This window comes from Ovis canadensis, chromosome X (genome assembly GCF_042477335.2).
Source record: "Ovis canadensis isolate MfBH-ARS-UI-01 breed Bighorn chromosome X, ARS-UI_OviCan_v2, whole genome shotgun sequence".
NCBI lineage: Eukaryota > Metazoa > Chordata > Mammalia > Artiodactyla > Bovidae > Ovis > Ovis canadensis.
Window position 1 is genome coordinate 23389575 of NC_091727.1, and position 14464 is coordinate 23404038.

The 14464-nt window shown below is 40.3% G+C and overlaps 1 protein-coding gene across 9 annotated transcripts in view; it reads right to left on the reverse strand.

Annotated features, from left to right (window-relative positions):
- Positions 1-374: 374 nt before the first annotated feature.
- The window catches only part of APOO (apolipoprotein O), a 67494-nt gene continuing 53404 nt past the window's right edge, over positions 375-14464 (reverse strand). For 2 of the 9 annotated variants that reach the window (XR_011446302.1, XR_011446301.1), the window contains exons 8-10: positions 4085-4150; positions 1057-1085; positions 375-634 (exon numbers count right to left, since the gene is read on the reverse strand). Coding sequence is in view for 4 of the 9 variants with exons in the window: in XM_070291466.1 (XP_070147567.1) it covers positions 4115-4150 (36 nt within the window). In the remaining 5 variants the exon portion in view is untranslated. The remainder of the gene's footprint in view (positions 635-1056; positions 1086-4084; positions 4151-14464) is intronic. The other 7 variants (XR_011446304.1, XR_011446303.1, XM_070291466.1 and 4 more) reach the window with 4 other exon arrangements.

A 14464-nucleotide genomic window follows, 5' to 3' on the forward strand; every position in this document is an offset into this window, starting at 1 on the left:
CGTGCAGGCTCTTCATGGTGCTCAGGCTTCTCTCTAGTTGTGCTGAGCAGGCTCCAGAGCACATGAACTCTACAGGTGTGGCTCACAGGCTTAGTTGCTCCACAGCATGTGGGATCTCAGTTCCCTGAACAGGGATCGAACCTATGTCCCCTAGAGTCACTCTTCTTAATGAAACCTTTGGAGACTGCCAGCTGATGCTAAGAAAAGTGGTTGGTTTTCCTTCACACACACACACACACACACACACACACACACACACACAAGATGCACACACATACATGTACACTCAGACACATACCATATATACACACAGGGAAAGGACATCAGGTACACTTAAACTGTCACTCAAACAATATCAGGAAAAAAAAGGACAATTTTTTTTAACTTAGATCTTTAATTATGTACATAAATAGCAACATGAGAACGAGGAGTTCTAAGGCTTATACATTATCTCTAGGTGGAAGAATTTCAGATTAGTCCAGTTGGAGTATGGCATCACCCAAGATAACAAAGAGGCCTAGGATAGTTTTTCCAGAAGAAGAATGCCAATTTATTACATTCAATACTGACTTCTCTGCCATTTTTCTGTAGAAATACTGGTTTACCATATGGAGTTTCCAATGTTTACCTATAACTAAAAGAAAAAGAAAAACATAAATACAGTGTCCTCCCAGGAAAAAAAAAACAGCTCTAAGAGTTTGCATTTTTAAAATTTCTTAGGTTTAAATAGAGAAAGTCATATAAAATACATATATTACCATTATATGACATCACAATGAGCTGGTAAAGACTGTACTTATTCCCATTTTATAAATGAGTACACTAAAAACCAGAAAGGATTTTGGTTTATCTTTTATTTCCAATACTATATGCAGATTCTTGACTGGCTGTATATCTGAGATAAATTAACCAGATGGATGGATGAATAAATAAAAAATAACTGCTTAAATGGCACAGCACACACTACATTCCTCCCCTTCTAAAAATGAAACAACTATATTTCCATCCATCTGCTGGGGGAGAGCATGATGATATCATAGCAAGTCCGACACATACCTTTCCTCACATCACCCCATCATTCTTTTCTGGAATGAAATACACATCAAATCTAAAGATACAGTAAAGACAAGCCAACTCTTCTTCAGATTGCCTTTCTCCTAATACGTAATGAATCTACTTAGTAATTAGAGATTTATAACAATTTTAGAGGCCAATGACTACTTCCTTGATCTTTTAAAATAAAGCTAAACATTTTTAAACATGTAAACTACTAGCTTACCTTTTCTATCTCAGTTTATTAATCTGTTTTGAACTTCTCTAAGAATTCAATAGATTTACTGCATTGTTAAAAAAAAATTTCAAACACCAACAGGGAAAGATGTACACAATATATTAAGTGACCAAAAAAAAGGCAAATTAATGTATAAAATAGATAACTAATGAGAACCTACTGTATAGCACAGAGAACTCTACTCAGTGCTCTGTGGTGACCTCCAGGCAAGAATACTGGATTGGGTTGCCATTCCCTTCTCCAGGAGATCTTCCTGACCCAGGGATCGAACCTGGGTCTCCTGCATTGCAGGCAGATTCTTTACCATCTGAGCTACCAGGGAAGTCCTGTCATTGATAGCTGATTCACTATGTTGTATAGCAGAAACTAAGGCAACATTGTAGAGCAACTATACTCCAATAAAAATTAATTTCAAAAAAGCAAGTTAATTCATTCAGCATAGCTAAACATAGCAGGGTCTGCAAAGTATTCTTACCAAAAAATTGAACCTAAATCTGATTAAGCCTTCAAATCCAACAGTCAGTTTATGGGAAAGGCAGAGATGAGAGGAACCAAGAGATAAAACAGAATGACACTAAATGGATGCACTCAGCCACAGCCAGAACATGGGAAATTTCTAAAAGACAAATAAGCCCAGTTTTTCAACAAATAAATGCTAAGAGAAAAATGAGGGAGAAGAACTATTACAGCTTAAGAGGGACTTAAAATATCTGAAAACATAGTTTATATCTTTGTAAAAAAAAAAATGAAAGAGACTTAAGAGACTCATCAGTCAAATGCAATGGGCAGATCTTGTTATGATCCTGACTCAAACAACCAAAACAACTGTAAAAAGTTATTAATGAGATGATCAGGGAAATCTGCATACTCTGAATATTAAATGGTATTAAGGAATTAGTGTTAATTTCTCTAGATGTGATAATAAAATTGCAATATGTGCCTGCATGGAGCTTTCGGTGTACTTGCAAAACAATACAAAGAATATGATCTCACTCTATCAAAAACCCAAAAGCATATTTGGATGTGTGTGTGTGAGAAAAAAGTTTGGAATGATATACAAACTATTAACAGAAATTACCTCTGGGAAAGGAATGGAAGACAAAACAAGCTTTCAAAACATTTAGCTAAAAACAATTCTTTATAGCAAATATGCATCACTTTTATAATTAAAAACTACATTTCCAATAAACAACTTAAAAAAACGAAATCAAGGTTGTATATACAATAAGCTGAACTCTGGCTCGGAACATTTTTGAAAAAATGAAATGAATGTGCACACAGTTTCCCTATATTCTGTGACTCAGTGTCCCCAGAGAGAAATATAATCATATCCAGTGTCAAATCTCTGACAAACATGTGTGACTTCCTGGCTGCTTACCCACTAGTCACCCAGATGCACATCTGGCCCCACTCCCCAGAGATGCCAATTGTGGGGTGGGGCTTAAGCCTCTGCTTTTCAACAATCTCCCAGGTAATCTGTATCACAAAATGTGAGAAATGCTGACTTAGGGTTTCTGTGTGAAGGGCTGGGATGTGAAAGAGGATCTGAATTTATTTTCTGTGACTGCTAAAGCAAGATCAGACCACTGTGTAGGAGTTATAAGGAGACATATTTTTGCTTAGTATAAGAAACAGCTTCCTAAAAATTAGAACTGTCCAAAGATGGCTGCCCCGTAGGGTGCTTTTCCTATCAGTGGAGGTAAAAACTGGGAACATACTGGGCTACAGAGAATTTTGCTTGAGGCTGGGGGTTATACCAAATACTGCTTTAAAATTCTAAGATTATATGACTCTCTGGGTTTTCAAAAATATTGGGACAATGTGAGAAAGAAAAACCTCAAACCCAGAGCTTTCATGAGTTTTAAACAGTAGCCGTGACTTATGATAAATGTAACACTGATTTTTTTAAAACAAATATCTATTATAAAAGAAAATTCATATTCATTGCAAAAATTTAAAAATACATAGTTATATAGAAGAAAAAGTATAAAAATCATCTATAATCTTACTACCTGAAGATACATACTTAAACTTTTTCTGTATTTTCTGGTAATTATCCTCTCTAAAAATGTATTATACTAGCTTCTTTTTTTCATTTGATAATTGTGCATATGTGTGTGTGCTAAGTCAATTCAGTCGTGTTCAACTCTTTGCAACCCTATGGACTGTAGCCCCATAGGCTCCTCTGTCCACGGGATTTCCAGGGAAGAGTACTGGAGTGGGCGGCCATTTCCTCCTCCAGGGGATCTTCCCAGCCCAGGGTCTGAACCCACATCTCCTGCATCGTCTGCATTGGCAGGTGTATTCTTTACCACTGAACCACCTGGGAAGCCCAGCCTCCAGTTACTCAATCTTTAAGGAAAGAAAATTACACCTGTGAATTCCCTATGTCACTTATTCTATATAATCTCGAGCGTCTCTACCAAAGTCATGCATTCAGCAAATGTTTATTGAATGATTATTAGGTCAATACAAGTGTGCTGACTATAGTGAAATGCTGTCTGAAAAAAAAAATAAGCTTAAGAAATGATTGTCTGAAATAGGTTTGTAGACAAATCACAACTGTCGAGTTCTAGCTTGTCTAAAAAACCCAGGTATTTCTCAGGAACAAACACAATTAAAGAAGTCATAGCACTTAAGCCCAGAAATTAAAGATGAAATGAAAATATCATCCTGGCCCTTATGTTTCCACCACACAAAGTTTAAATGGCTATAACTAATTAATTAAAGACAAGTCATTTCAATTGGTGCTAATAATGCTAGAAATAACCACAAAGTTTTTTTGTTCTTTACCTGATTAAAATGGAAAGAGCATGGAGTATTCTACTTATTTCCAGGTGAGTTCTTCACATTTTCTGACTTGTAAAACAGAAAGTAAGAATATTAATGCAGTTTGAAAAGAAATAGTAAAACTTCTAAAGAAATAGTGCACTGTTTCAAAGTACACATCTTCACTATTTGAATATTATCTGATGCAAAGTGACCCATGTCTCTCATAAACTAAAGGTATTACTAGGGCTCCCTGAGGGCTCTGTTGTAGAAATTGACTCGGGCCCAGAGGAGAGGAGGAAATAAAACTCCATTAATCCTCACTACACAGATTTGGCCAATAGCTGATTTGATAAAACATCCAATCAACAGTGAAAAGATTTCTTCACTACTTCATGTCATTGTCCTTGTTAAAGAAGGTTACTGAATCACTTTGCTGTACACCTGAAACTATATTATAAATCACAATATTGTAAATCAACTAAACTGCAGTAAAATTTAGAGAAACAAAGAATAGTCACTATGATTGGAACATTAAAAAAAAAAGGTTTTACACATATGGTAATACTTCCTATAGGTCCTCTACTCTGTATATCGTTCACTGTAGGGGTCAAATCACAAAACACGTTTATTCTGAAAGAGGTTATAATCAGACCACACCCATCCTGCCTGGCTGTCATCTGAGAACATATAATTAGGTCATGTCATCCATGAGAAGTGATGAAGGAAAGGTTCTAGAGGGAAAAATTCATGGGCTACATGTTTAAGACTTTACTTTCTTTCCCATAAGTTCTTAAGACTGTAATTCTGAAAACACATTAATAAGACCTGATGTACGTCAAGGAACTGAGCTCCCATGAGTGGCAATCTGAAAAACACTAGGCTGCATTTGGGTGAAAATGGGGCTGTGATTCTGTGGGCGACTTGGTGCAGGTTCTCCTAGTGGTCTTCTCTCAGAGTTACCCATGAGTGAAGGAGGGGAAAGCGAAAAAGCAGGAACAAACGCCTAACCCTATAATTTCAGAGCATGGCTTCTAGGCAACGTCAGGCTGACTGCAGGGGCTAAGAACCTATCTCTAAGCACAGTAATCATACATTCTGGTTTGCTCAAGTTATCCATACTGGTTTATACCCTCTGTTTCAGTATAATTAATAAGTGTCCCCTTTCACTCCTAAGAGTATCCTGTTTTGGACGACAAATTATATGACCACTGTATCTACAGACCACAACCACTTGATGATGGAGTTCTGGGGAATAAAGCAAGATTGCTTGGTGGATCATCAGATAATACCCAGGTCCACTTGCTGCTCTCAATCTACAGGACTCAGTGCCTGTGTGTCTTACTCTATTCCTCCACAGCCTCTTTCTCACACAGTCATGCACACACCAGAGGCCTTCTTGCTGTTGCTCTTCCAACTTGCCAAGCTCCTTCCTGGGATAAGACCTTTACAAAATAAATCCTTTGACCTAGACTGGTCACTCCCAATTTTTACCTGGCTAAATGCTATTGGTCCTTCAGATCAAGGCTTTCCTCTGTCCTTTGCCCTTCTATTCAGATGAGAATCTTTATTCACATTCATAGCACCCATGCACTTCCTGATTTGTGGAATTCTTTCATTCATGTTTGAATTCTTCACTAATATATGTTTCACAAGGGCACAATATCCCTAGGACCTCTTAGCACAGAGCATTCAAACATTTGTTGAATAAACAAATGGAATGAGGTAGAACCTAGAAATCTGATGAGTGTTTAAAAAAAGTTTGGGCATGTAATTAATGAAGAGATAAAAACAAGCTTCTGAAGATAAGTGAGATAACCATGTCCAACAACTGGGTGTGTCATAAAAATCATGTGGTTCTCTACCTAGTTAAATGTATTTCAGGTTTGAATTACCTTAACATAATGCTTGCCAAGTACTTTCAGTGATATATTATATATTCTACTATGGGTATTTGCCAGCAACTCGATCTCAAAAATATAAAATGCTAAGTTCATAAGCTTTTTAATCTTTTGGACATTAAAAAAATGAGCACATAAAAACATTCTTCTGGTTGAAGAAAACAACTCTGTTGCTAGGAAATTTTTCTTGTTTGATTACATATTACTTATAGTATAATAAAACATGACAGTCAAATATCTCACTAATGAAATAGTGAGCCCATCCACGCTATTACAAATCAGATCTCTCTTGGCAGGAATCATGATTTCAGCAAAAACAATATTCTGACTTCAAAAGACAGTTTGTGACTTAGCACAAGCCAGAAATCAATTTTTTTTTGCATCTCCAGACGGTTTTATTTAAAATATTTTACAATGCAATCATTCTCCTTATAATCTAATTTTAATACATATTGGGTTTCACTGTTCTTTTTAAGTGATTAATGCACTTTAACCCAACACATCTAAAAAATATTATACTATTATTGCAACATGTAATCAATATAACATCAATCAATGTTAAAATCCTGAGATAGTTTACAATCTTTTTAATTTAGACCATGTCTTCAAATTTGGTGTGAATTTGCCCTTATAGCACACCTCAGTGCTGATCAGCTACACTTCATGTAGTCCATAGCTGGTGTCTGCCATATTAGACTGCAAAGGGCTACAGGACTTAATCAAAATATTTATTTCTATGTATTGCCATATAAAGGGGTATTTGTAGCTAAACCTTTAAGGTATAGTAACCCACTGAAATGTCTGAGCCCTTCACTAGCTGAATCATTTTGATCAATTACTTAACTTCTCCAAAATGCAGTTTTCTCAGTTATAACATGGGGATAATAATAGCTGGCTTAAAACTCAATTTTCAGAAAACTAAGATCATGGCATCTGAGAGGGTAACAGGCAGAAAGGCCAGGGGTCTCCAAATAGAGGAAATAGCCTGCAAGTGTCAGACATTTTTATCTCCCTTAAGCGGCAGAAAAAAAACAAACTAGCGATATTTTTTCCTTCTCTATACAAATTTAAAAGGAGGTTTCTCTTAAAATTCTGTGTTGCCATAATGACACTTGGTTTCACTTGAAGTTAACCATTGCCTTTTTCTTATAAAAATGTTTTTCTTAAGCTATGCTAATGTACTATGCATTTACCCCAAACTGTCTTCAAGTCGGTTCTGCCTTTTGGGCTCAGAACCTACTTGATAAACCAGTATGTTATACTCCTTCCTCTAATCTATGTAATTTTGTATGCACTATTTGTACGGTGCTCTGCCCTTCTTCAAGATGCAAGTTAATCCTTTTATGGCCCAAGATGAACCACTTAGAGCCAAGATTATCCCAAAATACATCCTATGGGTGAGGGGCCTGGTGCCATTCTAAGTTTTGAGATATTCCTTTCTTTCATTAACAGACTGCTGGTGACTATATAACAACCAGCTAAAGACTAGCAGGGGGTTACTCTTTCTGCCCCCTTCTGATGCCTATGTCAGAAGCTTTCTCTATCTCCTTTATACTTTAATAAAACTTCGTTACACAAAAGCTCTGAGCGATCAAGCCTCGTCTCTGGCCCCGGATTAAATTCTTCTCCTCCGGGGGCCAAAAATCCCAGCGTCATAATTCAACAACAACCTTTCATCTTGGGGGCTCGTCCGGGACCCTTCAGGACAAGGTAAGGATGCTTGGAGCTCTAGTTCTTTGTTCTCTTAGCGAACACGTTTTCTGCTGTGCTTTACTAACTCTACAGTGTGCTTGTGTGAATAAATGACATGCCCTGCGCAAAGCAAGTGAAGAGCCCTGCTCTGCGGTTCCACGGTGATCTCATACGGCTTATGGCAGAAACCTGTCGGGGGTTTCTACCGACCTGCCAAGGCCAAGAGACACCCAACGTCTCCTTTGGGAACCGACCAGAAATGGGCAAAGCGTGTGGACCAAACTCTCCTTTCTCGGTCAAACTTTTCGATCTCTTTGACCATTTCATAACTCCTTGGGAATCAGAAGTACTAACCTAATCTATCGGATCATAGACTTTCAAGGGACTTGTGATCTATACTGTTATTGTGTACTGTGGCTTAGGTCCCAAACTTGGATTGGTAGTCAAGAAAGCGCCTAGCCTCGCTAGGAATCGAAAGTTTGGAAGCTAGATGGAGCTTTAGCCCCAAGAACATCTCAGAGGTTAAAGGTTACTCAGATTGGGAAGGCAATGGGTTTTTTTCCCTTTGGTAACGCTGGCTCTTAGTGGACCAGAGGAGGCTCTTATACTGGTGTGGTGATGCTTGAAAAGAACATCCCAGCTTTATGTTCATATCAGTCTTATTGTGGTCAGGAATATACTCAGGGTCATGCACAGGCACTCAGGTGACAAATGTTTCCCCCAGCGGTCTTAGCATTGGGAGGCATTCTGGAAGGTTACTCTGATTGCACCCCGGGTGGCATCAGAGGCAAACAAGGTTAAAGGTGAAGAGCTAGACGTCAGGTAGAGATGCTATCAGGTCTACCCCTGGTATATCCCCACCCCATCTCGGTGGTAGAACCGGGAGGGTTGAGACGGCGCCTGCGTCGGTAAGGGACAGACTAAGTCCGACCAGAAAGGAAAAGCTTTTGGTGTAAAGTCTGTCTACACCCCCATCTAGAGCAGGGAGGGACGCCTCCGGTAGAAAAATGGCGCTGGTCGCTTTTTTTCTCTCTTCCAGATGGGAGCTAACAATTCCAGCCTCACTCCTTTGAACTGTATCCTGAAAAACTGGGATAGATTTGATCCCCAGGGCTTAAAGAAGACACACCTGGTCTTCCTATGTGATACTGCATGGCCACGGTATCCATTGGAGGACGGCGAACGGTGGCCAGTTGGAGGGTCTCTTAAGCATAATACTGTTTTACAATTAGACCGGTTCTGTAAGGAACAAGGGAAATGGGTAGAAGTAGCATATGTGTTGCCCTTTTTCTCTCTGCGAAATATGCCAGACCTATGTCCTAAGGGTATAGATTTGGGCGTGAAACGTTCAGCTCCCTCCTGTCCTGCTACTTTGCCCCCGTGCCAAGGGCTCCAAGCTGAGCTAACTGAAAGCCAGAAAACCCCCCTTAGAACGGCTGCTTTGGTCTCAGTGAAAACCCAAACTGAGATTCAAACTGCTTTGGTCTCAGTGAAAATCCAAACTGAGATTCAAACTGCTTTGGTCTCAATGGAAACCCAAACTGAGATTCAAACTGCCTACGTGGAGGTCCAAACAACTCCTGTCCCAGTATGACCTCAGACTACTCTGGTTTCAGTAAAAACTCAGACCATCAAAGTTAGAGATGAGATGGACAGGAGACAAAGAAAAAAAGAAAAACAGGTTTCTCCAGTCTATCCCTGGGATCATATGCGCAGAACAGCCAGAGAGACTGAGAAACAGCCACACAAGCTGTTGCCTCTTTATAAAACACCCACTGGGAGAAATAATCAGTCTATGAGCGTTAATAAGCCTTTTTCTTATCAAGAAATACAAAGAATCAAGGAGGATCTGGGAGACTATTTAGAGGACCCAAAAAAATGTATTAGAGCTTTTAAAGGTGTTACTCTGCTTTATGACCTTACTTGAAAAGATGTGATGTATATCTTGGGACAAACGCTGACTCCCAACTCAAAGACTCGAGTTTTGGGAAAAGCGGTTGCTTATGGAGATGAATGGCTTGGTAATAAATCAGTAGGGAAGAGGGAGGACGAGATAGCAGCCCTCCCCACTGGGAATCAGGTGGTCCCAATTATAGAACCAGACTGGGACTACAACACAGCTAAAGGAAGATGGGATCAGAGTCATGTTGTCAGATGCATTCTTGAAGGACTCAGGCAGGCGTGTTCTAAGCCTTTAAACTATAGTAAATTGGCAGACATAGAACAGGAGGAGAAAGAAGCTCCTGGTAAATTCCTAGATAGACTAAGAGAAGCTCTTCACAGATTCACTGAGATTGATCCCAAAAGTGAAGAAGGAAAAGTGATCTTAAAAGATAAGATTTCTCACTCAGTTGGCTCCAGATATCCACTATAAGCTACAAAAACAGGCGTATGGACCAAATCAGTCTTTAGACACTCTGTTACAACTGGCTGGGAATATGAGGGGAAAAAAAGGCAAAAAAAGACAAAGGAAAAGGCGGAAGCCTTCGCAGTGGCTATGAAAAACGGTCTTAAGCAGCCTGAGAAAAATGCCCAGAGGGACCCAGGTGAAAAGGGATGGGCTTGCTATTACTGTGGAAAGGAGGGGCACCTCAAGCGGGATTGCCCTCAGGCATCTAAGCCGCCCCCTACCCCCCCACCCCCACCCCCGGCTCCATGTCCAGTCTGCAAAGGACCACACTGGAAGAGAGACTGCCCTCAGAGGCGTAGGTCTCCAGGGTTGGACTCTCAAGACAATCAGGACTGAAGGTGCCCGGGGATCCCCACACAAGCTCCCGTCCTAATTACACCTGAGGAACCCCGGGTATTAATAATTGTGGGGGGCCAATCCGTCGATTTCCTTTTAGATACTGGGACAACTTACTCTGTGCTTACCGAAGCCCCTGGCCCACTTTCTTCCCGATTCACTTCTGTAATGGGACTGTCTAGACAAGCCAAAAGGTATTATTTCAGTTATTCTTTATCTTGCAACTGGGATTCTGTGCTATTTTCACACGAGTTTCTGATTGTGCCAAAATCTCCCTCACCCCTTTTGGGGAGGGATATACTAAGCAAGGTCCATGCCTCTGTTTTTATGAATATGGAGCCCTCCCTTTCTCTCCCTCTAGTTGAACAAAATGTAAATCCTAGAGTACGGGCTGATAAAAAATCTGTGGGTCGAGCGCAAAATGCTATTCCTGTAGTTGTCAAGCTCAAAGACCCACACTTATTTCCACATAAGAAGCAGTATCCTCTAAAACCTGAGGTTAAGGAAGGGTTAAAACCCATCATCGAAAATTTAAAGGAATAGGGACTATTAATTCCCTGTAACAGTCCTTGCAACACTCCTATTTTGGATATAAAAAAATCAAATGGTAAATAGAGACTAGTTCAAGATTTACATATAATAAATGAGGCTGTAGTTCCTTTACACCCCGTGGTGCCTAATCCTTATACTCTATTGTCTAAAATTCCTGAAGGAGCCAAATATTTCTCAGTAATTGATTTAAAAGATGCCTTCTATTCAGTGCCTTTGGCAGAGAAAAGTCAATTTCTATTTGCCTTTGAAGACCCTACGCAGCCAGCTTCTCAGTTAACCTGGACAGTTTTGCCCCAGGGATTTCGTGACGGTCCTCACTTATTTGGACAAAATTTGTCCCGGGATCTCCAAAACTTTAATAGCTCTGAAGCGGTGGTGTTACAATATGTAGATGATATTTTGCTCTGTGCTGAGACAGAAGAAGCTTGTTCGGGAGCCTCAGAAGATTTCTAAAACTTTCTGGCAGGCTGTGGTTACAAGGCATCAAGAGAAAAGGCTCAGCTTTGTCAACAATCTGGGCCTAATCATATCAAAAGGGACTAGGGCTATAGGCCCTGAGAAAACTAAGCCTATACTAAATCATCCCCTACCTATGACTTTAACACAATTGAGAGGATTTTTGGGAATCACAGGTTACTGTCGCATTTGGATTCCGGGTTATGGGGAACTTGCCCGGCCTTTATATAAACTTATAGCTGAAACTCAGAGGCCCAAACTGACAAACTGGTTTGGTCACCAGAAACTCAAAAGGCTTTTCAGTTCAGTCGCTCAGTCGTGTCCGACTCTTTGCGACCCCATGAATCGCAGCACGCCAGGACTCCCTGTCCATCACCATCTCCCGGAGTTCACTCAGACTCCTGTCCATCGACTCCGTGATGCCATCCAGCCATCTCATCCTCGGTCGTCACTTTCTCCTACTGCCCCCAATCCCTCCCAGCATCAGAGTCTTTTCCAATGAGTCAACTCTTCACATGAGGTGGCCAAAGTACTGGAGTTTCAGCTTTAGCATCATTCCTTCCAAAGAAATCCCAGGGTTGATCTCCTTCAGAATGGACTGGTTGGATCTCCTTACAGTCCAAGGGACTCTCAAGAGTCTTCTCCAACACCACAGTTCAAAAGCATCAATTATTCAGCGCTCAGCCTTCTTCACAGTCCAACTCTCACATCCATACATGACCACAGGAAAAACCATAGCCTTGACTAGACGGACCTTAATCGGCAAAGTAATGTCTCTGCTTTTGAATATGCTATCTAGGTTGGTCATAACTTTTCTTCCAAGGAGTAAGCGTCTTTTAATTTCATGGCTGCAGTCACCATCTGCGGTGATTTTGGAGCCCCCCAAAATAAAGTCTGACACTGTTTCCACTGTTTCCCCATCTATTTCCCATGAAGTGATAGACCGGATGCCATGATCTTAGTTTTCTGAATGTTGAGCTTTAAGTCCTCTTTCACTTTGATCAAGAGGCTCTTCAGCTTCTCTTCACTTTCTGCCATAAGGGTGGTGTCATCTGCATATCTGAGGTTATTGATATTTCTCCTGGCAATCTTGATTCCAGCTTGTGCTTCTTCCAGTCCAACGTTTCTCATGATGTACTCTGCATAGAAGTTAAATAAGCAGGGTAACAATATACAGCCTTGACGTACTCCTTTCCCTATTTGGAACCAGTCTGTTGTTCCATGTCCAGTTCTAACTGTTGTTTCCTGACCTACATACACATTTCTCAAGAGGCAGGTCAGGTGGTCTGGTATTCCCATCTCTTTCAGAATTTTCCACAGTTTATTGTGATCCACACAGTCAAAGGCTTTGGCATAGTCAATAAAGCAGAAATAGATGTTTTTCTGGAACTCTCTTGCTTTTTCCATGATTCAGCGGATGTTGGCAATTTGATCTCTGGTTCCTCTGCCTTTTCTAAAACCAGCTTGAACATCAGGGAGTTCACGGTTCACGTATTGCTGAAGCCTGGCTTGGAGAATTTTGAGCATTACTTTACTAGCATGTGAGATGAGTGCAACTGTGCGGTAGTTTGAGCATTCTTTGTTGTTGCCTTTCTTTGGGATTGGAATGAAAACTGACCTTTTCCAGTCCTGTGGCCACTGCTGAGTTTTCCAAATTTGCTGGCATATTGAGTACAGCACTTTCACAGCATCACCTTTCAGGATTTGAAACAGCTCAACTGGAATGCCATCACCTCCACTAGCTTTGTTCGTAGTGATGCTTTCTAAGGCCCACTTGACTTCACATTCCAGGATGTCTGGCTTTAGATGAGTAATCACGTCATCATGATTATCTGGGTCATGAAGATCTTTTTTGTACAGTTCTTCCACGTATTCTTGCCACCTCTTCTTAATATCTTCTGCTTCTGTTAGGTCCATACCATCTCTGTCCTTTATCGAGCCCATCTTTGCATGAAATGTTCCCTTGGTATCTCTAATTTTCTTGAAGAGATCTCTAGTCTTTCCCATTCTGTTGTTTTCCTCTGTTTCTTTGCATTGACCGCTGAAGAAGGCTTTCTTATCTCTTCTTGCTATTCTTTGGAACTTTGTGTTCAGATGCTTATATCTTTCCTTTTCTCCTTTGCTTTTTGCCTCTCTCCTTTTCACAGCTATTTGTAAAGCCTCCCCAGACAGCCATTTTGCTTTTTTGCATTTCTTTTCCATGGGGATGGTCTTGATCCCTGTCTCCTGTACAATGTCATGAACCTCCATCCATAGTTCATCAGGCACTCTATCTATCAGATCTAGGCCCTTAAATCTATTTCTCACTTCCACTGTATAATCATAAGGGATTTGATTTAGGTCATACCTGAATGGTCTAACGGTTTTCCCTACTTCCTTCAATTTCAGTCTGAATTTGGTAATAAGGAGTTCATGATCTGAGCCACAGTCAGTTCCTGGTCTTGTTTTTGTTGACTGTATAGAGCTTCTCCATCTTTGGCTGCAAAGAATATAATCAGTCTGATTTCGGTGTTGACCATCTGGTGATGTCCATGTGTAGAATCTTCTCTTGTGTTGTTGGAAGAGGGTGTTTGCTATGACCAGTGCGTTTTCTTGGCAAAACTCTATTAGCCTTTGCCCTGCTTCATTCTTTACTCCAAGGCCAAATTTGCCTGTTACTCCAGGTGTTTCTTGACTTCCTACTTTTGCATTCCAGTCCCCTATAATGAAAACGACATCTTTTTTGGGTGTTAGTTCTAAAAGGTCTTGTAGGTCTTCATAAAACTGTTCAACTTCAGCTTCTTCAGCATTACTGGTTGGGGCATAGACTTGGATAACTGTGATATTGAATGGTTTGCCTTGGAGACGAACAGAGATCATTCTGTCGTTTTTGAGACTGCATTCAAGTACTGCATTTCGGACTCTTTTGTTGACCATGATGGCTACTCCATTTCTTCTGAGGGATTCCTGCCCGCAGTATATAATGGTCATCTGAGCTTGCCCACAGGGCCAAAATTTAATTTGTTTGTCACCGAAAAAAAAGGTATGGCCTTGGGAGTTTTGACACAACCCTGAGGG